General features: G+C 43.8%; 1 protein-coding gene across 1 annotated transcript in view; it reads right to left on the reverse strand.

Moving 5' to 3' along the window:
* Positions 1–15,016: 15,016 nt before the first annotated feature.
* GLIPR2 (GLI pathogenesis related 2) overlaps positions 15,017–27,560 on the reverse strand; it is a 29,008-nt gene continuing 16,464 nt past the window's right edge. Inside the window, exons 3-5 of the mRNA XM_075705537.1 lie at positions 27,125–27,228; positions 18,706–18,783; positions 15,017–16,549 (exon numbers count right to left, since the gene is read on the reverse strand). Coding sequence (XP_075561652.1) covers positions 16,389–16,549; positions 18,706–18,783; positions 27,125–27,228 — 343 coding nt within the window. The 3' untranslated portion in view covers positions 15,017–16,388. The remainder of the gene's footprint in view (positions 16,550–18,705; positions 18,784–27,124; positions 27,229–27,560) is intronic.

Here is a 27,560-nt window from a genome sequence, read left to right on the forward strand (position 1 = left end):
TAGTGGTAACAAAAAAGTAACTGCTTTTTGAACCTGTGATAATTAAATTTATGTAAGCTGAGTTATAGGGGTATCAGCATGTCTTGTACAGGCTAGCTTACTCCTCCTTCCCTATGTGAGCCATAGAAGGTTCTGTAGGTGCACCTGTGCAACTGTCTTAGCCCTCGTAAGCAGTGGAAGAGTAGTGACAGGACAGCATCCATCGCAGGACTATAGCAGTGTATCTGCAGTGCATAAAGAAGTGTTTAAATGGATCCCTTCTTGTGATATTTGCAAAAGCAGGCAAGCAGTTGTTCACTACATACAGTGACCAGCTTAGCCCTCCCAGAAATTGTTTTAACCATTGCTACTGATCGTTACCTGTAGTGAACTAGCTAGCAAAAGTATTAAATATTAATATACTTCAGTTGTGCCTATTGATTGTGCATTTTAAATAGACTCTACTATACTCTCCCAGTGGAAAGATTTATTTTACTTTAAGAATATATAGGGCTGTGCTTTCAGTACTTTTTCTTTGTTTAACAAGAAGCTCTCTTACTGAAAACCCAGTAGACCACAAAACCAGTCAGGGGCTTTTATCCAGGATGTCTGACCCATCGCCTGACAATAATTAGTTCAGGTTAATTACAGCAAATCTGTAGATTTGCAGCCTGAAATCATCTCATCCCCGAAGCTGAACCCTCCAGAGGTTTCTTTTATGAGCTCTGCATCCTAAGGGTGGACTTAAAGTAATGAATTTGTCTCTAATAAGATTCATAGGTTTGTTCCCTAAGCAATGGTGTCAATTATAGAATCTAACACTGATGGCTTATTTTGGTGAAAATAGAGAAATAGAGAGTTTTTAATGAAGCATGCAGGATTTTTAACATTTTTGTTTAACTCTTTGCCTTGTGGAAAAGTATAAAAATACAATTATGCGACACATCGTACCACTTTCTATGTATTTCTGTGTGTGCCAATAGCTAATTTCCTTCTGCTCTATAATGGAAAAGGTTAATGTAATGACTCTGAGATTTCAGTTGGAAATGTTCCAGAAGAGTGTCTGAGTATTTGCTGCACTTAATGGCAGGAAGTAATAAGTGAGGTTATGTATTGGTGAAAAATGTTTCATGTACTGAGAAGATTAATACTGGAGAGGGGCACAGGGGACACAAGCCTGAGGTTTCCTCCTCAATTCTGACACAATATAATATGTCCATACTTGATACATGTCCTTCTGTAGTTAGTTCTTAATCATTAACAAAGCAGACAGTAAGTCTCTGGGGGACGTGGTATTGGGAGAAGAGAAGGAACCAGCTGTAGGATTCTCCTGTCTCCTACAAATGAGTGGCAGCCACTTCCTACTGGGAACACTGGACCAGATGGTACTGGTACCAGCAAGGTATCTGCATAGCAAGATGATGCCGTAACACCCTTCAAGGGTTCGGCTCTGTCCTGAGTATTTCAATGTCTATACTAATTTTTGTGCATAGTTATTGTACTTAGGGTTTCTGGAAGATGAACCATCATGTCACAGCTTTATTTCAGCATTTTATTTCACATTAATCATATTACTTATGAAAGACTTAGCATCATTGCATATGATAGACGTAGCTCCTTCCTTTACTTCAAACTTCTCAAATTTACTTCTAATTCAGATCCCATTCCTGTTGTCTGAGTCAGTCCAAGTCACAAAACTAAGGTTTCAAGTGCATAAGAAATAGCTCCAGTCATTTATTTTACTCATTTTAATAATTAAATTATTATTTTACTTTTAATTGCATTGAAAGAAGAGACAACGTTCCAGGACTTTTAACTCCACTGGAAAGAGATGGATGAGGTTGGACCTGGAAGAGGGTAAATGTGGCAGTAGCCATCACTGGAAGGGTGGATGAGGCTAAGAGGCACAGTACCTGTACACCTACAACAGCTCCTAACACTTAAAACACAATTTACCTGAGCAAGGTAAACCACTAACCCTCCACAAGAGCATGTTCTGCTCCCTGGCCAGGGGTTGCCCAGGCAGGTCAATGCAAGCCACATTTTCAGAAAGACTTTTAGATCAGCTGCGGTCTCTCTGCACCTTCAGCTGAGGGGAGAGAGGAGCCTCCATGCTCATTTGGTTCTTGGGTGCTCAGCTGAGCACCAAAATCACTATCCCAAATGAGGAGTTTGGGTCAACATGGGTACAGACTGTTGGCTTGGACTTGGAGACTTGCGTCGGATACCTGAGACAGACATCAGACAGGACAGGCTGCCATGTTCACTGGTGGTCTAGCTCACACTGGGAGCGGGGACGGAGGGCTGTGTATCTCCTTGCCTACTCCAAGTCAAGGAGTTCACTGAATTCTAACTTTTTACTGACTGTCATGCATAATCTTGCAATGATCTCTGCTCTGAAGGCTGCTTGTCTAATGAAGTGTATTTTAATGCACATCTGAAACAATAAAGGCATGCATTAGGAAGAATAGTATTTAGAAAAGGAAAAAAAATGCACCAGAGATGCAAGATTAAAAAGAAAACTCCCTTCTCTAGGTTAAGCGCTGATCAGGTGTTTGCAGTGACACATTATTTTAGCTGGAAAACACTGAAGTACTGTATTGGGTTTACGTGGCAAGGTTCTGGCAGTGGCGGGGCTACAGGGTGGCTTCTGTGAGCAGACACCAGGAGCTGCCACCGTGTTGCACAGAGCCAGTTCCAGCCAGCTCCAAGACAGCTCCAACGCTGGTCAAAGCTGAGCCCACTAGCCCATCACCATCACGCTGGTGGTGCCTCTGTAATAACATATTTAAGAAAAGGTTAAAAATGCTGGGTAGCAGCTGTGAGAGAGGGGTGAGAATATATGAGAGAAACAACTCTGCAGATGCCCAGGTCAGTGAAGAAGGAGGGCAGGAGGTGCTCCAGGCACCAGAGCGCAGATTCCGCTGCAGCCCCTGGTGCAGCCCATGGTGAGGCAGCTGTGCCCCTGCACCCATGGAGGCCCACGGAGGAGCAGAGATCCACCTGCACCCGGGGAGGACCCCACGCCGGAGCAGGTGAATGTGCCCTGAAGGAAGCTGCAGCCTGCAGAGGAGCCCATGCAGGAACAGGTTTTCTGGCAGGACCTGTGGCTCCATGGGGGACCTGCGCAGGAGCAGTCTGTGCCTGTGATCTGTGGGAAGGACCCACGCTGGAGCTGTTCATGAAAAACTGCAGCCTGTGGGAAGGACCCACATTGGAGCAGGGCAACAGCGTGATGAGGAAGGAGCAGCAGAGACAAAGTGTTATGGACTGACCGCAACCCCCATTCCCCATCCCCCTGCACTGCTCGGGGAGGGGAGGTAGAGGAGTTGAGAGTGAAGTTGAGCCTGGGAAGAAGGTGGTTTTAGTTTTGCTTTTACTTCTCACTATCCTTCTCTGTTATTAATTGGCAATAAATTAAATTAATTTCTTCAAATAAAGTCTGTTTTGCCTGAGACAGTAATTGGTGAGTGCTCTCCCTGTCCTCACCTTGACCATTGAGCTTTTCATCCTATTTTCTCCCCCTGTCTTGCTGAGGAGGAAGACTGAGAGAGTGGCTTGGCGGGCACCTGGCAGCCAGCCATGGTCAATCCACCACAAGTACCAAGACCTAAACCTTTAATGGAAAAATTACTTGATTTCATATTTTCCCAACAGGGTCCAGGGTTGTATTTCTGGAGAAGGAAACCCATAGCTAAGAAGGCAAATGGCTCGATCACTCAGATGGCAGATTCTTCAATATCAGCTGCTGTTTTTTCTGTTTTAGGGCAGGGATCTGAACCTACAAATTGGACGTTGTACATGGGTATCCACTCTGCTTGAGAGAATACCACTCAGCCTACCTGTAAGTCCAACTGCCCTCTTACTTGTTGATGCAAACAAAAACTTTTTGACGACAAGCAGTTGAAGACTGTATCTACAGCCTGGCCATTGCAGCACTTGTCTTAAACACAGCTTGGAGCTGAGACTTATATTACTGGTAGGAGGATCATATTAGAAAACGTTCAATTTTCTTGTGATGTTGAATCAAATAAAAATTCTACAATCTCTCACATCTCTCATAAAACTAAAAAAAATTGTTTTTCAGGTGGCCCTAGGGACTGACAAGTGGTATTAATTACTTAGAAAACTATTTTGGCCACCTCTTTGAAAACATTTCCATTACAAAGTTATCAAGCAGGGGTTTAGTTAGGGGAGGCACATATTGCACTCGATTCTGTTAACCCTGTTAACTCAGTGTTGCAATGCATTTTGCCACATAACAACCTCTCCCCATAGAAAGACCGCAGAAAAGCTCAGGTGTACAGACTATCCATCTTTTAATCCTGTATTGCAGTCAGAACTCTTGTCACTTAGAACCTGTAACCTGTTAATTGCCTTACCCTCATTTATATGATAAGTGGTTCATTTCCTTTATTGTGATTGAATCCCCTCCCTATATTACAAGAAAACTGGAGCTGCAGAGAGTGCTTGATTGGATTTCATTGCTGTAGGCCATTTCTTAAACAGGTTACAGGTTGACAAACATAGAAGGGGGATCAATATCCATCCTTTGCCTCATTGACAAGCTAATCTTTTCAGTAAACATTTCATCAGTACCTGCCATTTGTATACATACCTGCCTCATGAGGATGGAGAAAGCTCTGCTTTATAAGGTTTAGGTAACTAATAAATGAAAAGACAAGAATATAAATGGGGCAAATCATCAAGATAGCATTTTTAGGAAAATGGCCTTTCATTGCCTGCAGAATATAACCAAGCACGTTTCCAACCATTCTTAATTTTAATTAGGTTGCATTACACTCAGACCTGGTGTCAGCTTCTGTTTCTGTAACTCAGCTTGTAACTCAGCTTGCAACACTCTCTCGGAAAGGTCTGCCCCTCAGCCCGAAATCTCCAGCCATGTTACAAATGCTTTTGAAGATTACACTTGCCAGAAAGAGATATTAAATGAGCTCAGCAAATGTAACAGGGGAACTAAACTGCCCCTTTTCAATGCATGGGGCCTGCCCACTTTTTGCCTGCTTTTTCACTCCAGTCTAGATGAGAAGGGCCACCACGCTCTGTATATATATAATATATAAAGTGAAATCCTCCTTTCTTATCAGAGGTAACAGCACTATTGTGAATAGGGGTTTAATGAAGCCAAGGCTCTACTAATCACTTAAAACTCATGAGTCATACTCCAAAAGAAAGCAAGAGAGTTATGTGAAGGGTGTTTGGAGACATCTTTTTTTGTTTGCTTTTGTGTCACATGTTGAAGTTTCCTTCCCCCACAACGACGTGGGCTAGAAACTGGCATTATCTCCTACATAAATGAGGGCCAAGACAATAGCTATATTTAGGCTTCTCCTACAGTCCTGCCTATTAGAGTTGCACAGCTGAATGACAACTGCTGCAAAAATTGGCAATGCCAAATTTTGGTCTAACCTGAGACAGAGCATAAAGACATTCACTGCAGAGTCTGGGGTGAAGGAAAATGGACAGCAAACATGCAACTTTGGGTTCCCGAGAAAAGAAAATAATTCTGTTGTTGATACTTTAGTACTAAGTTTATTACTATCTTCCTATCTTCAATATCAAACAGAAGTAGATATTAGTGAAGCAAAGAGGCTGTAAAGCATGACAGGTAATCAATTGCTTTTACAAGCAATTCCTCTACTTCTAGGATCCAAAGCTACTACTAGCTGTACTAGAGGACCTCACTATTTCCTCTCGCACTCCTAATATAGCCAGCAGAAGGATGCACACATGAAAACAGCTCCTTTCCACATAGACAAGTCTCCCTTCATTGCTCCGGCCTCAGCCTTTTCACTAAGGCTAATAGCGGTGGGCGTGCTGGTGCAAACTGGCCATTGGTGCACATCCTGCTTTATCTAAGCTGCTTCTGATCGCAGTTACAGGACTTGGCATTCCTCTAGCTTTAGGCAACACTAAGGCTTCTAGACCATCTTCATAGAGAGCTGCCATCTGGCTGCTGGGATGGGAGCTACCTGTCCTATGCAGTCATACCTAGGATACTGTACCAATACTGCTTACGGTGTACGTTCACTCCTTTTAACATTTTTAATTTGCCATCTTGCCAAGTCCTACAAACCAGAAAAGTCCCCTGCAATAATTTTGGAGGCAAACTGTTTCTTCCATTTCTCACTCACTTTCCTGTTTCCTTTCTTCTGTGGCATAAAGAAGATCTATTAAACCATACAGTAATATTTACTAGCCAGATAAACTTTGTAGACAGTAGAATATATTAAACGTGAAGATTACCCCAGATGTAACTTCACTGACACCACTAAAATAACATTAGAGATATTTTGGTCCTGCATCTTGCTGGTGAACATTGAGGTGATACAACCATTCAGTGCTTGAGGAATGAGAATAGAGAAAAAGTGGGGTAGGGTAAAGGTCAGGAGAACACATAAACATTTCCTTTTCTTCCCAAGGGAGTCTTCCAATAAGTCTTTTAAAATAAACATTCACCCACTGCAACACACCTCAGATGTCTGTTCTATCATCTATACAGTTTTAGGAAGAGCAAGTGGAAAGGAAGAGCTCAGTTAATGTTCAGCAGTCTGGGAGAGGATTTAATGTAACATATTTCCAGCATATTGGATACCCTTTTTTCTCATATCAAGCTGGTTCATGTAGGTCTGAGAACTTTTGTTTTCCAGCCTTTTCAATTAGCAAAAGCAGTGTTAGGATACATCTTTTATCTGATGTGCAGCCTAGAATATTCCCATAACCATAGGTTAATTGCTAGTAAATGTTGCTCAAGCAGTCTTGGGTATGTTGATTAATGGCCTCAGTGAGCAGCTGAAAAACAGCTAGGCTGTTGGAAAGATCATTAGCAATTTTAACTCTTCAGCTATTGTGATGGGCATAGAGAAACAATTACTAACATTTATAATACATTTCACTGAGTACAGTGGCATGCTGAAATGCAAGTTACAGTGAGGCAGAAACAATCACTGAGTTTTTCTTGCATTTGGTTTTATAGAAGTTTACAAGGCAAAGAGAGGAAAGAATTTCTTTTTTTCTTCTTCTTTTTCTAAAGCTTTTGGACACATCTTTGATAAATGCATGGGAGATTTTATACATAAACACATATACTCAGTTCTGCTCATTAATCCTGTTCTTTGAAAGTGGAGAGGGACAGAGATGCTGCGTGAAAGGTAGCATGCCGGCAAACAGACCCCGTTTTATCTCGTAGAGGCACAGCAGTATTAAGCTGTGCCCTTGTGACAGCACAAAGCTTGCAGTCCAGGGGCTGAAGAAAAGAATGATGAGCTTTAAAGCTGCCTCTGATCTTTCAAAGCTCTGAATACCATAGCCTCCCTCAGAGCATCCAGGAGACCACGGTGCTCGTGGGAATTCGTGACAATACCTCTTCTTACCAGGGCTGACTGCAGACCCTGACGATACTACAGTGCTTATTGCAGTTTCAGGGAGGGGATCTCTCAGTGGTCAAAGAGGGGATTTCAAAGCTCTTATAGACCACTCCAGGCCATTTACACCACATGAAACCAGGGCAAGGATCTCACCGTCAGCCTTCGGAGAGCTGCCCAGCTCCACAGACACGGTCATAAATAGCCTTTTTCTAACCTAGTCCTCAGAAAAGAAGGAAGGCATCACCATCGGCCTGACTGTTCCGAGTGAGGCTTCTGCAGGCTAGAGCATGGCCCCACAAACACCTGAAGCACCGCACCCAGGAGGCTGGGGGAATAAGGAGCTGAGCTCACTAAGAAAGCAGCCCACAGAAACACACCCGCATACTCTGCAGTGAACACTGCTTCGGTCAGGTATAAGGCAGACTCCGGAAAGTATGAAAGTACGTTCCCTGAAATGATGTACCTTTCAGCTGCCTGTGTGGTAGGCAGGGCGTATCGGTACACAGGTCTGCCAAAATCAACTCTGTGTTGCTGAACACTCTTTCTGGCCCTAAGTTAGAGTCCTCGACTCAGTTCAGGTACAGCTTGGCAATCTCCTCAGTCTGCTCTGCTGCATGAGCCAGACATGCACAGAATGATCCTTTGCAGTTTTGCTGACCTTTTTTTCAATCCTCCTATATTCATTGGGCCACCTTCAGCCCCAGGAATTTCTCAGTAACTTCTGTCTACCAAATAATCTCTTCCCTGAGAGTAGCGTAAGGGTGGTACACACTCACAAACAGTCATCGCTGCCTCCTAGACAATCACTTGGTAGGCCCTGGTCTAGGATGTAAGCACTGTATAAAGCCTTTACGAAGCATCCATAGTGCTCAGAGCCCTCTCTTCGTGCTCTCTCTTCTGTGCTAGCCCAGATGAACTTGTGCTGCCTACCTTTGGAAACACCATGACCCATACTAGCATTCAAATGCCAGGAGGGGAAAATAAAACAATCCTGAACTGCAAGAGAAAAAGGATGGCAAGAAGCTGAAGGCTATATCTGGCTGGTAACAAGACAAGTTCGGTTGCAGCAGGCTCCTGGAAAGCTCATTAAGAACAATCCCTCACATGGTTTCAGAAAATATGCAACAAGAAATTACAGCCTGAAGGCACTGTGTTCACTAGCAATTCCCAACCAAGAAAGGGAGAGAGACGACAAACTGAAATAATTGAATAAGGCTCTTTGAGCTTTATATGCAAGCTCTGCACTTGCCAAGGGAAGTGGGCAAGCAGCCAAAGGGGACACAATATATCACTAATTTTCAAATATAGTAGAGAAATAGCCTGCTTGTTGGAGAAACAATTCATGTAAAGCTTTCTCTATACTTTCTAGTGTAGATGCCGTAACATTGGCAGCATTCAGTAAAAGCACATTTTCCACAGCGTAACTCTGTTTGGAGTGAGGCATTTGGTAATGTACCTATGATGGAAGGATGGGGGAGGGGGAAATCCCCTCCCATACTTTTGTACTGACACTTCTAAGAGGAGACAGCCCGTGCACAAAGAATGCAAGGCACTGGAAGCTATTTGTTTCTTGGAAGAAACATATGGGATAGATAGCTGTATGCAGTGATTTGCCACAGTCATGAGGCAGATGAGCCCCTTCTTGGCAATACCCCACTAATAGCCAACTCACCATTGCAGGGGTTTTCTTATGTATTTTGCAGAAAGCCTAAGTAAATGTGGGGGAATGAAGAAAAGTGGGGGCAGAAGGAGAGGGGAAGCCATCTACCTCCCCTGTGTGGCCAGGCAGGACAGTTCTTCCTCTCAGATGGGAGCAAGCGCTACAGATCCAGACTGCACACAGCCAAGTCACACTGAAGCAGCCTTCCAGCCCCGATTCCCCCAGGAGCTGTGGCCACAGATCCCCTCGTCTGTCTTCTCCCACTCCCAACACATTCATACGCACCAGTCAGTACACTTACAGGTACCTGGCACCTTCTCTGTGCCCAAGGCCAGTGAGAATACTTAACTATTGAGCCAGTACTACAAAATAAACAGAGAACTGTATCAGCCAGGACACTTTTTCACATCACAAATTTCCTTGTTATTACTTTGTTTTCTGGAGTCAACGTTTAATGTGAACTTTGGATGCAGGTATGGAGAGAGCAGCAGCTGCGGAGCTGCAGCCTTTGAGGAGGTGGTAGGTGGAGACCCTGGGCTCACAGAAAAAGGACAGGACAGAATATAAATCCACTCACTGTTCCCATCACTTTACCTGACTCTGTATTTGTGTGGGGTCAGCTAAATCCCTTCCAAATTACTTTTTCATTTAAATTCATGCAGAAAAAAAAAAAACAAACCCTAAACCACAAACCAAAATCCCAACCCAGCCTGTCTTTACTCCACTTGATGCTGTGAGTATTTTCAATATAGAATCATAGAATCATTTAGGTTGGAAAAGACCTTTAAGATCATCAAGTCCAGCTGTTAACGTAACACTGCCAAGTCCACCAACCATGTCCCTAAGTGCCACATCTACACATCTTTTAAATACCTCCAGGGATGGTGACTCCACCACCTCTCTGGGCAGCCTCTTACAATGCTTGACCACCCTTTCCGTGAAGAAATTTTTCCTAATTTCCAACCTAAACCTCCCCTGGCGCATCTTGAGCCCATTTCCTCTCGTCCTGTCGCTAACTACATGGGAGAAGAGCCCAACACCCACCTCACTACAACCTCCTTTCAGGGAGTTGTAGAGAGCGATAAGGTCTCCCCTCAGCCTCCTCTTCTCCAGGCTAAACAACCCCAGTTCCCTCAGCCGCTCCTCACAGGACTTGTTCTCCAGACACTTCACCACTTTTCTATATACAAAGCAAAGAACAGGATATTGATTAAATGATAAAAATATCCTCAACAATCGAGCGGCGGGATTAAGAACATTAAAAACTACGCTCAGAGCAGAAGCTGAGGTGGCGCAGGTGGCCGGGCAGCGCCGAAACCGGGGCGGGGGGGGGGGGGCAGGGAGGGCTCAGGGAGGCGGCGGGGCCGAGGCGGGCGGGAACGGCGGGGCGAGGCTGCCCCCTGCCGCCCGCCGCGGCGCCTGAAGCAAGGCCGCCTGCCCCAGGCCTGTGTGCAAGCCAAAGTTAGGGCGGGGGTGGGGGGGGGATTGTAAGCGGCCCTCCTTTCAAAAGGTTTTGGCAGGCAATCATCAAAAAACCCAGATGGGGTCTCTGAAGAAACGTGAAGCAGAAGTGGAGGAAAGACCCTGACCCATAGCTGTCAGAGACAGGCGCACACCACTGCCCCGTCGCTGCCTGCATCTTTCCACACGCCAAGATGGTGGAGCAGCCACACACTAGTTCTTTTCCAGCACACACTGCATTAACCGTATTTTACACTGTGCCTGCCTTAAGGGAGAGCGGGGATATTTAATGCCTCGGCATTTACTGCTGTGAGCCTGCGCTATCCTGCCGCTGGGCTTTACGGGCCTTACTGGGCCTTGCAGCTGGACTGGAGCCTGGGCTTCCCAAGCGCGCCAGCTCTCCCTGCAGCCTCCCTGCCAACTTAACACCAGAGGGTGAGGAAGAAAGGGGAGACTGCAGCCCTACAGAGACAGCTGAGGGCAAAAGAGGCCCTCGTGATTGTCTCCAAAAAATGGACACCCAGCTAGACCTCCTTCCTGACACATCAGTGAGCACCCCAGAGCTGATGGGCAGGGGAGGAGTTGTGTTGAAAGTGCAGAGCCCTTCGGGATATGAACCCTAGTCTGGATTTTGATAGCCCTCAGCACAGCTTTGCCCAGGCAAGCTGCCCCCAGCCATTGCAGATTAGCAGGCTCTGCATCCTGGCCATGCTTTAATGTACTCTTGCTCTCCACAGACCTTTTTACAGCTTTTCCTAGGTAGCTGTTAAATAAGGTCTCAGATTCTAGTCTGCATGTTGTCCACGCAAGCCATGTCTGCTTTTTCTGTGTTATTTCTTTACAGTTCACCTGGTATAACCAAAAGCCAACTGCATTTCATTGCATTGATAACAAGATTGATGGTTGGACTGATGATTTTAGAGATCTTTTCCAACCTTAACGATTCCTAGTTTTTACTTTCATTAAAAAAAAATATCCAGCCACCAAGCCAGGAAACATGAAATTATTACTCTACCCTGAATTGGCTTAGTGGTGGACTTGGTAGTGTTAGGTTAACGGTTGGACTGGATGATCTTAAAAGTCTTTTCCAACCTAAATGATTCTATGATTCTTGCAATCCTATGTCTTGCTCAGCATCGTCCTAGACAGGAGAGCCACAGGAATTAATTTCTGAGCAAAAGGAGAGAACTTAAAACTTCTTATTAGAGGATGTGGAGGACCCTGACAGCACTGCTTAAGAAAGTAAACCAGCTCAGAAGAGGAGCCTTGTCAGGTAGATTTACAGTGGCTGATAGGTCGTACAAAGTTAAACTCACCTAGAAGATGCTACTCCCTGCGACAGAGCAGAGGAACTATGAAGTGTATGGGGAGGAGCACAGCGGGGGGGGGGTCCATCGGCCCCCAGACCGCTTTTGGGGCATGTGGGTACGCAGGGGTGGCACTCCTCCCAGGAGGGTGGCAGGGGCACCCACCATCAGAGCATGCCTCTGGAGAGGTGGAAGGGGGAAGGCTAAACCCAGGCACTGCTGGAGACTCTCAGGCCCTCCTTGGCTTTCAGCATTTAATACATTTCACAAAGGGCTTCCTTAGCAGCTTAAAGCAGTGGATTATTTTCTGGCTTGTGAGTTGCTTTGGGCTGATCGTACAGGAAAGCGAGGCCAAGTGCAACTCATGTTCTGTGTTTCACCAAGAAGTGGAATCTTCACCCACAGTCTGGTGAGCAGAACTTTGGGGAGCAGCAATTAACCTGTGATGTCCCCCAGAGAGGCAAAGAGAGAGCTGAAAGGCACTAAAACTCAGTCCTGCCATCTCCTTCTGCTGTGGTTTTGGAAAGGTGATACAAGGATGCAACACCTCCCTGTGGAGCTGGACATGTAGAAAGGTTTTTTGGTCTTTAGGTTGGGTGAAGGAGACAGAAATAACGATGTCATTTTCAAATTTCACTTTCCTACCACGTAATAACTGGAGCAGCCTAACCCCTGACTTCTTCCTGCATTCTCCCTAGAAATGCAGTTTTCTGAGATTTCTAGTGCCAGGTTCAAAGGGAGGGAGGTGGCTTTGGCTCACTGGCTTTCTTTGTGCCATCGCAAGCCCCTTTTCCACTCTGCTTGGGGTCAAACAGACTCCAGTTGCCATCTTACAGATAGTCCTTCCCTCACAAAGCCTCTGGGATTGAGAAGACGTGGCACTGGCATGTACTGCGACCACAAGGCCAGTGGCATTGGTGTTTGTAATCAACAGAGTGGGACGGTCTGTGTCTTTGTTCACATTACCATGTTCTGGGCTTTCTAATACAGGTCAAAACAACTATCACATCCTGGAGCAAATGAAATGCCAGTGAGCACTTCGCCCTTGTAAAAGCTTTATTTTCTTAAGCGTAAGATGTCCAATACCTCAGCTGAAGTCATACCTGGCTTTTTTGCAGTTGGCTGCTTGGATATCATAGGAAGGTAAGAAAGTAGATGCTGAAAAGGCAGCTCAAATTAGCATTAAAACCAGTCACATGGAAAATGCCTTTAAATACTGAATAAGACAGAGAAAAAAAAGGCTGTCAAAGTCAGAGATACCCACACAAGCTAAAAACATTCTTAGGGCACGTGTGACACACTGCAAAAGCCTGCAGGTCAGCAGTCCAGCAGTCTAACATGACTTCTCTGCAGTCTACCCAATCAAATCAACCACTTTGTTGGAGGCAAATCCACCTGAAAAATTAAAGCTGGAGACAAGTAGAGTGGCTGAGCTCCCAAAAAGTGAAGCATTTCCAAGTACAATTTGCAAGACTTCTGCCAAGTGCTCACATCTTTGTTGCCCATGGGCTTATTATTATTATTGTTCATGTGATGTGGCTTTCTGTCTGATCTGTGGTCTTCTAACAATACTTCTACCACTTCTCAATGTCATCGTCCACTCTTTGGAGGAGGAATTGCCTGGGTTTTGTTCTTTCGGGAAGATAAAGGACGGAAGTTAGCAAATTAAAATGTGTTAATGCAGGCTTCCCTTTTTAGCACCTTTTTAAGACCAGTCCCAGTTCTTCCCTAAGTGTTTTATTATTATTTAACCCAGAAGACTGGAAATGAAGCCTCAGACCAGCTAGAATTCCTCCTCCTCCTGCTGCTGCTGAAAAAAGACCTCAGAAACCATCTGTAGGCCTCTAAAGATAGATATTTTTCTCTCGTATCAGAGCTGTTGGATCAGCCTTTTCTTTATTCCCAGGGCAAACGTTACTTCTATGTGTACAAGCCTGGCTGAGGAAGCTCTTAAGCACCTTGTTCTGCTCTAAGGACATGAGATAACCTTTCTTTGCCACCTCCCAATCTCCACAACTCTCCAGGATGTGTTGGGGAGTGGAGCAATACACCTACACTGAATCTTTTAATACAGATGGCTGGTAAGTCAGGTTTCAGTGTACACTTCCCAAAAATCATATCGCTTTTGGGTGAGTCACATCAGCAATGTTACCCTTCCCTTTGCATTTGGACTCCTACATACGCCACGGTTTACTGTGCAGCCAGAGTTCATTTGCAGAAGGCATCAACATCATGGTCTTGGGTCACAGAGAACTAAATTGACAGGGTTTTTTTAATTGTTACAATCATACTTACCCGCATGGATGCTTTGTGGAGTGCATGAAGTGTGCATTGGGTCTATTTGAGAGGCTTTGTGCTTCTTCCATGTCTGATTATCTCTCACGCCCCCTCAAAATGCTCTATCTGAAAAGCTCTGGAAGTTCACTTGCCACTATCATTTTAAATAAAGACAACAAGAAGTTTTGTTTTGTTTTGTCCTCTCTTTACCTACCTTCCCAGTTCTATCTGACATTAAAATAAAACCTAGGTGGCAGCAGAGAAAAATTCTGACTTGACTCCCTCAACTAGAATACATACAGTTTTACGCCAACTATTCAAGGAATTACAGGGCCAATAGCAGCAACGTCATTAGGAAAAAACCAGAGTATTTTAATACCATTAATTTATTTAACATCAGCTTTTACCTTTACGTCAGTTGCAGCAAGCTTAACTTTTTTAGAAATTCCTGTTTTCTTCTCAGGGATGATAATGCGTTGCACATAAAACATTACCCTATTTGGAGGTGCAACATTAGTCAGCTGACAGTTGAAGAGGGGAAGGCCCCAAGACTGCAGTTACTGAAACACAGACATCTGAGTGGGAGTGGAATGGGTATTCTTTACTGAGAACATGTCAACCGAGAGAGGGAGCAGCAGAAATGAAATGAGATACAAAGCGGGAGTTCAACAGAGAAAGAGGTATGCCTCTTCAGCTTCGGATTCAAGTGTTAGCTCAATCTTTGTATAAAGGGTATGACATATCATTTCTTAGAAGGTATCTTCTTTCTTTCCCGGACTAGAATACTTGCTGATTTTTTTGCTTTGTGTTGCAAAAGTAGTAATGTCATATACTAATGTCCTGGAAATAAAACTTGAAGATTATTCAACAAAGACTCACGTAATAGCAAAGGCTTGAGTAATTCATATTAAAAAATATTTAATTTTCAGATGTTCATTATATGTGTTAAATTCTTGGTTACAGCAAAAAGATTGTAACATACAGCATCACAGTGACATATAATCAAGCCATAACAGTGCAGTTTATTACAACTGTGTAAACAAAAATAAGTATTTCTGTAATGGCACTCTTCATGAACCAAATTCTGGCATACAGAATCTCAGCAGAAGTCAAAAGAAACATTTACAAAGAAAAGGAAACCCCAAACTGAAGCACAGTATAAGAACCTGGCCAAAATGGACCAATCCACATTTCATAAGAGAAAAAAGTGTCCTCGGAATTTTTGCTTGCTCGCTTTTAAGGAAGTTCAATCTAAATTTTTTCAAGGCATCAGTCCAGGACGTGAAATATTTTTACTATTATTGAATGATATGAACAAAGACTAAACATCTCCTAATTACGACCATATGAATACCTCCTACTGTGACATTATTAAAAGAGATAAGAGATGATTTGGGAATGTTCTTGTCTGTATAGCATGACACCTGCAGAAGATATTCCCTAGGAAATAAAAATAAGTTATTGAGAAATAAAATCCAACGTGCTCCATCAAAGAAACTTTCTTTGTGCATAAGTATCTAAGAGAAAAGGCAGTATCCTACTTTCCTGTAAGAGAAGTAAACGATTTGATTATAAGACAATGTACATACTGTAAACTGTAAAATGGGGGTTCAACTTGAAATACACTCATCTCAAATAGATTTTAAATATTAGCACCTAAAATGTAACACTAGGATTTAAAAATTTTTAGTAGCTTTCAGGTCATGCATTAGTTATAGCTTGCTTGACAGATACAATTTTGCCAGCAGCGTTTTAGTGTTCCGTGAGATCCTCTTAATAAAAACATACAGGTCTGAATTCCACTACATTTTACACACGTACCTTTCATACGGGAAGTTTTGCATATGTTCCATCTGCAGAGAGCAGGCCCCACAGTAGCAGGAGGTATAGATAGAGCAAAGAAGTTACAGTTGTTAAAACATACTGGAAAACTGGGAGTACGTGATATAATTACAAGCTGGTATCTTCAGTTTACAGAAAGCTATAAATTTGCCTGTTTAAAAAGAGACATCCAACATGTGCTTACTCACATGCTGACACAGAGTTCATGCAAACTATTAAAAAAAACCTTATAAATTTTACCCTTCAGAAATGCTGCATATACTTCATCCTCAAAGAAACTGAAGCCCCCTCAGAAACAACAGGGACCTAATGTGCAGATCGACTCAAGCAACATGTAATTGCTTCCTCTGTAATGAGAAGTGAACTGCAGTATCAAACAGGAAATTTCATTGAATTGTACTTCATTTCAAACACTGTTAAGTCCAAATCCAGGTTCACTTGTCATTAAGCAATAAGACTACCTTTAAAAAAAAGTTATTTTCTTGGAGGAAGGACATTTTCTTCATAATAGCCTGGATTTACTACATTTCCAGCTGGATCGTATCTAGCCACCACAAACGTTGAGCCATCACTAGCAGATGCTTTTCCAACCCCCATCTTTTTTGTATTCTTCCAAACCATTGCTGTGAAGTGACCTGAAGAAAGAGAGATAAACGTGTATTCATTTTAGGTACTAAACTTATAACATTCCCTTTAACACATGGCGGGGGCAGGGGCGGGGAAGAACAGTACAAAACTGTTTCTTTCTCTAACAGGAGAATAAGGTAAGGACATCAAAAGAAAACTACATCTAGCATTTTGTCTTGAAAAAGCCTGATCTGATCTGGTTCCACACTACTATTCCCATTTCCATGTCCTGTATCCAAACAAGAATACCTAGTATAAGAATCACGAAAGAAGTAGTTTGATGAGTATCTGATATAAACAATCTGATTATCAATGATTTGGATGAGGGGATTGAGTGTGCCCTCAGTAAGTTTGCAGATGACACCTAGTTGGGTGGGAGTGTCGATCTGCTGGAGGGTAGGATGGCCCTGCAGAGGGACCTGGACAGGCTGGATCGATGGGCCGAGGCCAACTGTATAAGGTTCAACAAGGCCAAGTGCCAGGTCCTGCACTTGGGTCACAACAACCCCATGCAATGCTACAGGCTTGGGGAAGAGTGCCTGGAAAGCTGCCTGGCTGAAAAGGACCTGGGGGTGCTGGTCAACAGCCGGCTGAACATGAGCCAGCAGTGTGCCCAGGTGGCCAAGAAGGCCAACAGCATCCTGGCCTGTATCAGGAATGGTGTGGCCAGCAGGACCAGGGAAGTGATTGTTCCCCTGTACCTGGCACTGGTGAGGCCACACCTGGAATACTGTGTCCAGTTTTGGGCCCTTCAGTACAAGAAGGACACTGAGTTGCTGGAGCGTGTCCAGAGAAGGGCAACGAAGCTGGTGAGGGGTCTGGAGCACAAGTCTGATGGGGAGCGGCTGAGGGAACTGGGATTATTTAGCCTAGAGAAGAGGAGGCTGAGGGCAGCCCTTATCGCTCTCTACAACTACCTGAAAGGAGGTTGTAGTGAGGTGGGTGTTGGTCTCTTCTCCCAAGTAGTTAGCAATAGGACGAGAGGAAATGGCCTCAAGATGCGCCAGGGGAGGTTTAGGTTGGAAATTAGGAAAAATTTCTTCACGGAAAGAGTGGTCAGACATTGGAACAGGCTGCCCAGAGAGGTGGTGGAGTCACCATCCCTGGAGGTGTTCACAAAACATGTAGATTTGGGACATGGTTTAGTACGAATGGTGGTGTTGGGTTGATGGTTGGACTGACAATCTTAGAGATCCTTTCCAACGTTAATGATTCCTAGTTTTTACTTTCATTAAAAAATAATCCAGCCACCAAGCCAGGAAACATGAAATTGCTGCTCTACCCTTAACTGGTTTAGTGGTGGACTTGGTAGTGTTAGGTTAATGGTTGGACTGGATGATCTTAAAGGTCTTTTCCAACCTAAACAATTCTATGATTCTGTGATAAAATTCAACAAAGAAATGATGGTCTTCACCCCCTGCAGTGTGAATAGCAGTTCTGACAGTGACAATTTTTCATTTGCTTTGACCATCACATACTCCCCCATGTATCTGCATGTGCAACTATTCAAAATAACACTGGTTTTGTGGCTTCTTCTGCCTAGTTGTAATAGTCACCCCTGCATTGTGCTGCTCCATCAGTTGTACCCTCTATGCATAGATAGGCCCCATGGGAGAAAAGCATTATTTTCATCAGCTGAAAACAAGCCTGGGTATATCTTTTGCTTAAGCATTATTCAAGGAACTATGTTCTTATGTTCATTCAACACCAGATTGTCTATATGCAGTCAATGGCCTGTGGCTGATCTCCAAATTATATCTGAAGTTATCTCTGTGATTGGAGTGATATAACTTGGTAGAAGACACATGTCAATGTAAACAACAGCTTAATACATTTAGTAAGACACCTATATGATTCCAATTTAGTATTTTCTACAAATTAATTTCCCTTAAAAATAAGTTGCCTTTAAAAAAATTGAGTCAGAGAAAAATCCAGTATTTTAAAAACACTACAAATGTTGCTTACTTCCTCATTTCTCAGTTTCCTTTTACCCTTTTGTGAGTTTCTGACATAAAACTTTGAGGAGATTCTAATAGTTTTTCCCTCTAATTTTTTTCCTAAGAAATAAAGGCAGTTTTTTGAAAAATACCAGAACAAGTTGGCTAGCCAATTTCTTAAAATAAAAGCTGTGTTGTTGAAGAAACAGTGCCCAGTCTGAACTTACCTGTCCCAGAAGAAAACCCTGGGTTTTGAAAGCTGTAATTTTTTATTTCACTGTACCATCTGTCAGCCACATCCTTTCCTGAAAGACAAAAGAAATCTGCTGTGGAATCATGACATAAACACAGAAGTGTAGCTAACTTATAGCCTGGCCAGCAAGATCTTCTGTTAATAGCTGTCAAGAACTTCGAGAAACATGGAGAAACAGTCTTTTTACTGGAGAGAGTTTTTGAAATGTAGCTAACATGGTAGTACATGTATAACTGACCAAATATTTATTGTTTTGCAATAGCTGTTGCTACTGAGTTACTAACTAGCCTGATGCTTTTTGTTAAGCATCTCATGCCATCAATGATTTGAGTTCTGCTCGACGCAAACACAGTCCATCGGTTCCTCCACTGGAGTGCCAGGGACTGCGTGGCCAGCACAGCCTGGCTCAAAGCCTGGGCACACAACCCATGAAACAGCTGTAGGAGCAGATAGAGTTCACCCTGTTCAGGGAAGATCTCTGCAGCAAGGTGCTCATCTGGTAGGACAAAGCTGATGAAGAGCGCTATACTATCACCAACAGATCAGGAAACAGGACCACCCACCAATTCTCACCCGTGGTTAAAACTTAATTAAAACATTGAAGTCAGAAAAAACTTTGGACAAGAGAGGTCTGTGTGGCACAGCATTTGGATTGAGTTGGGGCAGAAATCCCTTTAGTCCTCAAAGAAATCATCTGGCAATTTAACACACTGAGTTTACGTTCTTTTCTGCCCACAACCTTCTGTAACTTTCAGCCTAGAAGGTGGTAAAGACACATCTCCCGCACCTTGGATGAGTGCTCCTGTCATTAGGCTTCTACATACAGCTTTCAGCAGCTCCTCCCTCTTGGAATGTGTTTCAAAAGACTTAAGTGAGCCTTGCCAGATTTTCTGAGCAAAGGGAACAGTGACCTTTTCTACAGGGAGGCCTCCCACCTGTGGATGCAGGTGTATGAAGATAGCCCTTTACAGCTCCAAGCAAACCACAGAAAAATGACACTTCTGACATCCTCTAGTTTTCCATGTTCTCATCAGCATTTAATACTTCAATTTTCTGAGTGCATTTAATTTTAGTGGTTCTTACTTAGCACTTGAGCCATTGTGGATGTCCACTTTGAGGCATTCTAACTTGGGTACTAGAGTCAGACACCTCAAATATACATGCCAAGGAGCTGCTCTGTGTGGAAGTCCTTGTGTCCAGCACATTCATCAAAGGCTTTCACTGATCACAGCTGTAACAAGGACTATGACTATGTCCAGTGATGTAGCACTACGTGCCTGTAGATCTCTAAGGTTGATGTTTGCCAAAGAAATAATCCTTCCTTGTTTTCTGTTGAACAGTTAAGGAACCTGATAAAAAGGCGGAGATTCTGATAATCTGCAGTGGATCCAGTGGAACAGGCAGCACAGAGGGCAGGAGCTCAGACCAGAACTTGCAGATGCGATGTACTCAAAAGTCAAATGTTACTTCTTTTCCATTACTGGTTGTTAGGAAATTCTTGTGTCAAACACTGGGGGAGAAAAGGGGCAGGTTTTTCCCTGAGCTACAATGATAATGAAATTTCTGCTTAGCATTCCAGGAAGTATAACGCAAGGCCAGTTGATTTCATAGCAAGCTGCCAATGCTGTTAAGCCTACCATCATGAAGAACGCTGGTCCCTGATGGACTCTTGGCTGCAGAACAGCTATGACTCATGTTTTGCTATTTTGCAGAAAAAAGTCTTAAACTTGCACTGTTCTAAAAGTCAGTCACTGAACTGTTAACTCCTTGAAACTTCAGTTGCTTTATGAGTGCAGTCTGCCTAAAAGGGTGGCATCATTAGCCCGGCAAGCTGGCTGTCAGAGATGTCACTGAAAAGAAAATATTGAATGAAATGTCATCTCTTGAGAGGTTTGTGAACTGAAACTACTATGAACTTATCTATGCCACACTGCTTGTTAGGAATGGTGCTCTCTTAGTAGAGTCAATTTACATTTTCTACATAAAAAAGTAGCAAAAACTCTCTTGCTTCCCAAAGTAAATATTTCAGGAATAACAACAGGTTCCTTCTTTCCCTGCTCTTCCTGCACCAAAGAACAAACCGTGTAGACCTGTTTTACGGCTGAAGTCTGTAATGCAAATAAAATATCTGTTCATTGTTACTCACACTAAAGCTAAAATGAAGACTGAAAAACGTGTAAAGAGCAATCTTTATGCAATTCAAGGGGAAAAGAAAAAGCACATAGTAAAAAAAAAAAACCACCCAAACATCATCCTGTCCCACCCTAGACTTCAAAGCTCTGAAGGATTTAGATATGTTTGTGGCAAGCCGGGTGGAACAGAAGTACAGAATGTGACTGCAGACATGTCAGGTCTTATGAAGCACATGTATTTTGTGTGTACAAGTGCTTAAGTGACTATACTATGTAAGTAATATTTTTACAGATGTAGGACTGCATTCCCACTGCTGCCAGCACTTCATTCCCTCAATGAATATATCAGTGTGACATAGGATAAAGAGCAGTTTGAGAGAAACTCATCCCCACTCTGCTTACTGTAGCTCTAAGAAGTGTACCTCGGCTCCACGTGACAAGAACTTAAAATCTCCATAACGGAAATGTTGCAAGACACATGGAAGTTTTGACAAGCACAGTATCTCTTCATAATTTTCTTTTTTTTTTTTAATTTAAAGAATACCATCATATGAAAATTTTGTAACACTTTAGTTCAAAGGAGATGGCAATGGCATCAGGTAAGAATACCTCAAACCTGTACAGGAAAGACAACGGGCATAGCTGGGTAGCACAATCTATGATGTGTTAATTCCCAGCCTTCAGGGGTGAAAGCTTGCAACTTACTGCAGCCAGGCAGTGAAAGCCTAGAAGCTGATAGCTGTGCTCCATTCATTCATGTGCAGGATCAGGTTATCATTACATGGCATTGCTGTCATCCTCCTTGAATGAAAAGAGTCATTGCATCATAGGCTGCGAGAAATTAAAGACTGACTTATTCCCGGCGAAAGAGAAGGTGACCAATGGCCTAGGCAACTTTTGACAGACTCTGTCTTGAAATCATGTTGAAGAAGTGTCCTGGAAGTGAAGGGAATAAATTGTATCTGTCATATGCCGCAGGAGATGAGGCAGCTCCTACGTGGAAGTTATTACCATGCGAGAAGACAGGTAGGTACCTAGTGATTCAACACGCTCTCTTTCCCCTGAAGTACTTTTCTTCTTTGCCCCTTGGGGAGCCGTAAACAATGCAGTGGTGGGACACAAGCCAAACCAGTGTTGAAAGTGACAGCTGATACACAGGGGACTGAGGGAAAATTCTGGTTTGAGCCCAGTGAACCCCGGGCTTCCCAGGGCCTACAGAAAACAACCCGAGAGAGAACAGCAGAGGGGTCAGCAGAGCACTGTGCCTACCTGCTTTGGCTGCGACTTGCATGCTCAGACTTGCTGGTTCAGAGAACTGACCACAGTATTTCAATTTCAAATTATTACGGAATAAGTGATGCAGTTATACTTAGTGTCCATTTCCCTTGCATTTGAATGTTTCACTGAAAACAGTGCCCACTCCCCAAAAAGCCTCCCTCCCCGCAAACCAGGGGTTGGTTATTGTTCAAAATGCATTTCAATCAGAAGGAAAGAAATCTCACTCTCACCCTTCATTTCTGATTACAGCAGAAATGACTGAAGTTTAATCCTATCAAAAAGCATGCGGATCTGTCCTACAGTCAGTGCTGCAGCTTCTCTTCTGTTGCACCCCTTGCAGAACCAGTTAGTAGGTTGCTATTTTTTTTAAAATATCCTTCCTGTTTGCATTGCTGTAAAACACATTCACAGTTTCAACACCTTCTCTATGGAAACACAGTTTGACGCCACACTGCTCCTAGCAATAGCTGACTGATGACCTGCTCAGTTAGACTTACTAGATGTTCATTTCAGACCAGGCTGAATCTTGCTCTAACGTGTTTCATCAGTACCATGACTCTCTGGACGTACCTACTTTACACAAAAGCTTGGTAAAACAATCCTTGAATTAGTACCCATGTGTAGTTCTGGCCAAGACTAGGTCCAGAATCAGCGTAGTGATTTTATTTTATTTACCCAAGCCACGAGCTAGTAACATGGACACACTGACTGTGCCTCAAGCTGCCTCATGTGGTCAGAGGATTGACCATATGAAGTCAGTCCATACATAGGACTAACAGTCCTGGTGTGAAGTTCTTCTGCTGACACCACTATCTGAAAGGTAGAGAGATAAAAAGGGGCCACTGCATGTAAACAGGTGTCAGTACTCTTGCCTGGCTGTGCCTTGCATCTCATCAGTTGTCCTGTTGTTTCATTAAATTTAATTTCTAACTATTCTCCTGTGTGAGGAGCTCTATTCTGTGTGGATGGGGGGTGGGGGGAGGCTGAGTGCCAACAACTGATATCAGACCAAGGGTTGCAGGGACCTGGGTGTCTGTGGTGCCAGCAACTGGAGCAGTAGCGCGAATGCGTGAGTGCTACCAAAGCGCAAGCTGGGCTAGCTGGCAAGCAGGTGAAGTGGTCTGGGAGGAGTCACTACAGAAGCATATGGCCACCGCAGGGACAAGGGGGGGGGGTCCTGGCCGATGGCCAGGGAGTTGCGTGTGCATGAGATGTGCTGTACCAGCAACCGGAGTGGAAATGCAGCCTCAGGGGTTTGTACGTCCAGGTGCCAGCAGCTGGGGACACTGGGATAGAGGGGCAGCTACTGGGCAGACTGAGTGTCTGAGCCCAGATGCTGCAAGGATTCACACTGGAATTTTACTTCCATTACTGAAATATCTATATTAGATATATTATTTTATGTTATAAAAATACAGATATTATATATATATATATATATGAATACGTTCCTGGAAAAATATTTTTCTATGTATATATTGTATTATTTTATTTATATCGATTGCAATAACAGACTTCATCATGAGCAGCCAGAAAGGGGAACAGGATGAGGCCACTGGTGCTGTTTATACAAATGCTCACTGCATCTGTCTGTGCTGATCTGTGTGGCCAACTGCATATAGACACATGTACATGCTGTATATGTGTGTTTGTATGTGCAAGCCTGGGAATACACTCTCAGCCTCACTAGTGGGGGCACAAAGCTGTGGCAGCCCTAATACTGTATTCGGCTCCCCCTCACATTTAATTTCTCTGGGCCCAGCCTTACTGTTTCTCTTCATACTAAAGAATCCTTAAATCTGCAAGTAATCCCACTAAGTAAGTTGGTAAAAACATTCTAATAAAATCACACAGGACATATTTTTGTGCAAGGCGATCTACTTAAAAACTAGGTACCCCAAACATCAGAATTTTCCACAAACATTTTTCTAGCTTTTGTTATCGCAACCTTCCTTCTACCAGTCTGAGGGGAAAGAAGGTAGTGGCAGATTTAAATTTGCCTCAGAAATAAAATATCTCCCTAGACTGAAGTCATACTAATAGTTTTAGGAAGTAATCCTCTACTTCTAGTATTCCTCATACAGGTCCTTATTTTATTTTACTTTATTTTATTTAACAGTACTGTATAAGCCTGGTGTTAGACAGTAAGAGATGCATCAAGGCAAGCTCTCAGTCAGAGCATGCTCCTCCAGGGCTGGGGCAGAGGATGTCTGTGCCGCTCTGCCCACTAGTCCAGATCTGTAGGCGGACCCAGGTTCCTCCCATAACAGATTTGGGTGATAACATACAGTGAATTTCACTTACGAACTCTCTAGAGTTCATAAGCTGCAGTGTTTGCACAGGCAACGTGGCACGTTCTTCACGACCACACCAGCCGTCCCAACCAGAATTTAGTCATCCAGTGCTTGCCTTCAGCCTCCCGACATGTGAGAAATGAGATGAGGCATCCTGAGAAGCCTGACATACTACAGCTGCCAAGGCAGGCTGCGGTCTCTCACATTAGTGGCAGATGACAGCTCACTTATTTGAACACAGACAAAGAGAAGTCTGCCACAGAGCAGTTCCTGCAGGACTGGAGGCAGGAAACAGCTGACAACTATTTCTTGGATTATAGGGATAAACATATTTCCAGCGACAGCTTTAGGCTATGTAACTCTAAAATCCTGAATACAATTCAAGGTATTCTTGTACCAGGAGACAGGTCAAACTAGAAGGGTCTTATAGTTGAAAGCTTAAATCTTCTCTGAAACATGAAATACATCTTCCGGCATTATTACAGAACTCAGCAAGAGCCAAAACAAACAATAGCATCACTTTTTTAGAGATAATACAGAGTATTCTGGAGGTTTATTGAGTTTTGCTTTATCTGGGAAAGAAACCGGAAGACACTGCCTGCCTTTGTTAAGCCCCTGAATGGATGCTTTAATACAAATTTCAGCCTCATTGAGCAGGGTACAAATTAACTATCCAAAGGGAACTATATGAGAAAAAGAGGAAGAATGAACCAGCTCCACAGAGATGAAGACTAAGCCCAGATGAGAAAATAACTTTCTTTGAAGAACTAGTTTTCTGATTCTGGTACTCTGAATGATCCTGTAGAAGTGTTTTACAGAACAAAAGAGGATGCAGCTTATTTTTCTCAGCAAGACATTCAATCCTCTGGATAAAAAAATAGCAACAAAATTGCTCAAATCTGGCAAGTTATGTATGGCAGCAGTGCATTGAAGACAACAAATGGGATCCAGAAAAAGACAGGCATTCGTGTTTTGTTTTCAGCTCTCTAAATGGGGATACTGTGACTTTAACTTTGGGGGAAGGAGCACAGGCCATTAACACAAACAAGAAGGAAGAAGTAAGATCAGTCAGTGAGTCATAGCCACTATGCAAACTTTGCTGTACATCTGTGTTTTCCCATGCTGTTCTGAACCCTTGCCTCAGACTCTTGCAATGGACAGAATGCCAAATATGAGTAGAGCAAATTGTATTTTTCCATCCCGGGTTTCTTTTTCAGCATGAAAAAGTACCCATCAGGGACTAGAGCTGGCACTTGCAGAGGAACTGAGCAGTGTCCCTGGGCCTAAAACTCACTTACTAAAATTTCCAGGTCCTTCAAACAGGGTCTCCAGCCTGCAGAAACGAGCTTCTGTCTCCCGGAGACTGTGCTGGAAATTCCAGGGGTAGGTGGGAAAAAAGCAAGCAAGTGGTCACTTTTAATACATCCCACCTGCTGTCTCAGCAGGCTAAGGCATGAGCCCTGCCTGCTGGAGGAGGCACGAGGGAAGAGCCTGCTGAACATCGCTCCAACTGAGGGCTCTGTGCTGGTTTTGGCTGGGATAGAGTTAATTTTCTTCACAGTAGCTAGTATGGGGCTAGGTTTTGGGTTTGTGCTGGAAACAGCGTTGGTAAACAGGGATGTTTTAGCTACTGCTACAGCTGACCTCAGCTGACCACAGGGATATCCCACGCCATATGATGTCATGCTCAACATATAAAGCTGGGGGAAGAAGAAGGAAGGGGGGGACGTTCAGAGTGATGGCATTTGTCTTCCCAAGTCACCATAACACATGATGGAGCCCTGCTCTCCTGGAGATGGCTGAACACCTGCCTGCCGATGGGAAGGAGTGAATGAATTCCTTGTTTTGCTTTTCTTGCACATGCGGCTTTTGCTTTACTTATTAAACTGTTTTTATCTCAACCCACGAGTTTTCTCACTTATACTCTTCTGATTCTCTCCCCCATCCCACTGGGGGGAAGTGAGCGAGTGGCTGTGTAAGGCTTAGTTGCTGGCTGGGATTAAACCATGATAGGCTCACCGCAGGCTGTCAGACTAGCCAAAATTCAGCTCCTCAGGCATCCAAACTGAAGGCTGCCAGTTATGTATTACATCTATGATTAGAAAATATATGGAGTACTTTTGTCTTCAGAAGTGAAGGCATGTAAAAGGGCTCAAAGCCTGTTTGCTGACAGAGCAGAAGAGACTAGATGTCTAACACATCAGCCTCTGTCACTTTGGTGTCTGCCCCGCCGTTTTTGCCCCGACAAAGAGGAACTGCTGTGTAGCATGCAATGGCCATTTTTCCACCCTCCTCACCACAGCTGGCCTGTGGTCAGCCCTCTCTTTGGCTGGGACAAACTAAGGATAAAGGTGAAGTACAGGGCATTGATGGTTTCCTTCTCTCCTCCTATGGAGTAGCACTCAAGACAGCTCCACAGCTGGGACATATGGAGCAGCCTAGCTGCCAAGTCCTACCTCCAAAGGGACAGAGCACACTACCACAGTCCCTCACCCTCTCCATGCCTACCCGTGCTCCTTGCTCTCAGTACATATAGGTGACTGTCCCCAAAGAGGCTGTGCTGGGATGTGGTGAACGCATTTTCGAAGCGGAGGAAATGCCAGTACTCTTGCAATCAGATGCTCTGAGCCCAAAGTACATGAGACAAGCCATTTATCCAGTGTCTGTGAGACAAGAGAAGAAAGCTTACCTGGTTGGTCATAGGATGCCCATGCTAGGTTTTCTCCACATTTTCCATTAGCAGACTCGGAGCTGTGTTTGAGGACCCTCGTGGTAGCCAGTTCTTCTGCATACCTAGCAAAGGCATCCATACATTGAGTCACAGACCGGAGCCACAGTGAGCAGAGAGGAGGAGGAGCAGGAGGAAGAGGAGGAGATGCAAGCAAGGAGTTTTGCTGGAAGATGACTGTTTAAGTCAAGTTACTCAGATGCAAAGCCCAGGGATGCTTTAAGCTTACATAGATCTAGGAGTTAGGCAAAGGGAAGGCCTATAGGCCATTTCCCCTGTCTTTCATAAGCATCTGTGTCACTGCTGAGAAGGGTCTAGAAGAAATGAAAGGGCAGATCTCCCCCCCACCATGTTCTGCCCAGCACCTGGAAATCCACCGGGCATCCTTAGCTGCAGC

The sequence above is a fragment of the Pelecanus crispus genome, chromosome 2, assembly GCF_030463565.1.
Source record: "Pelecanus crispus isolate bPelCri1 chromosome 2, bPelCri1.pri, whole genome shotgun sequence".
In the NCBI taxonomy this organism is placed as follows: Eukaryota; Metazoa; Chordata; class Aves; order Pelecaniformes; family Pelecanidae; genus Pelecanus; species Pelecanus crispus.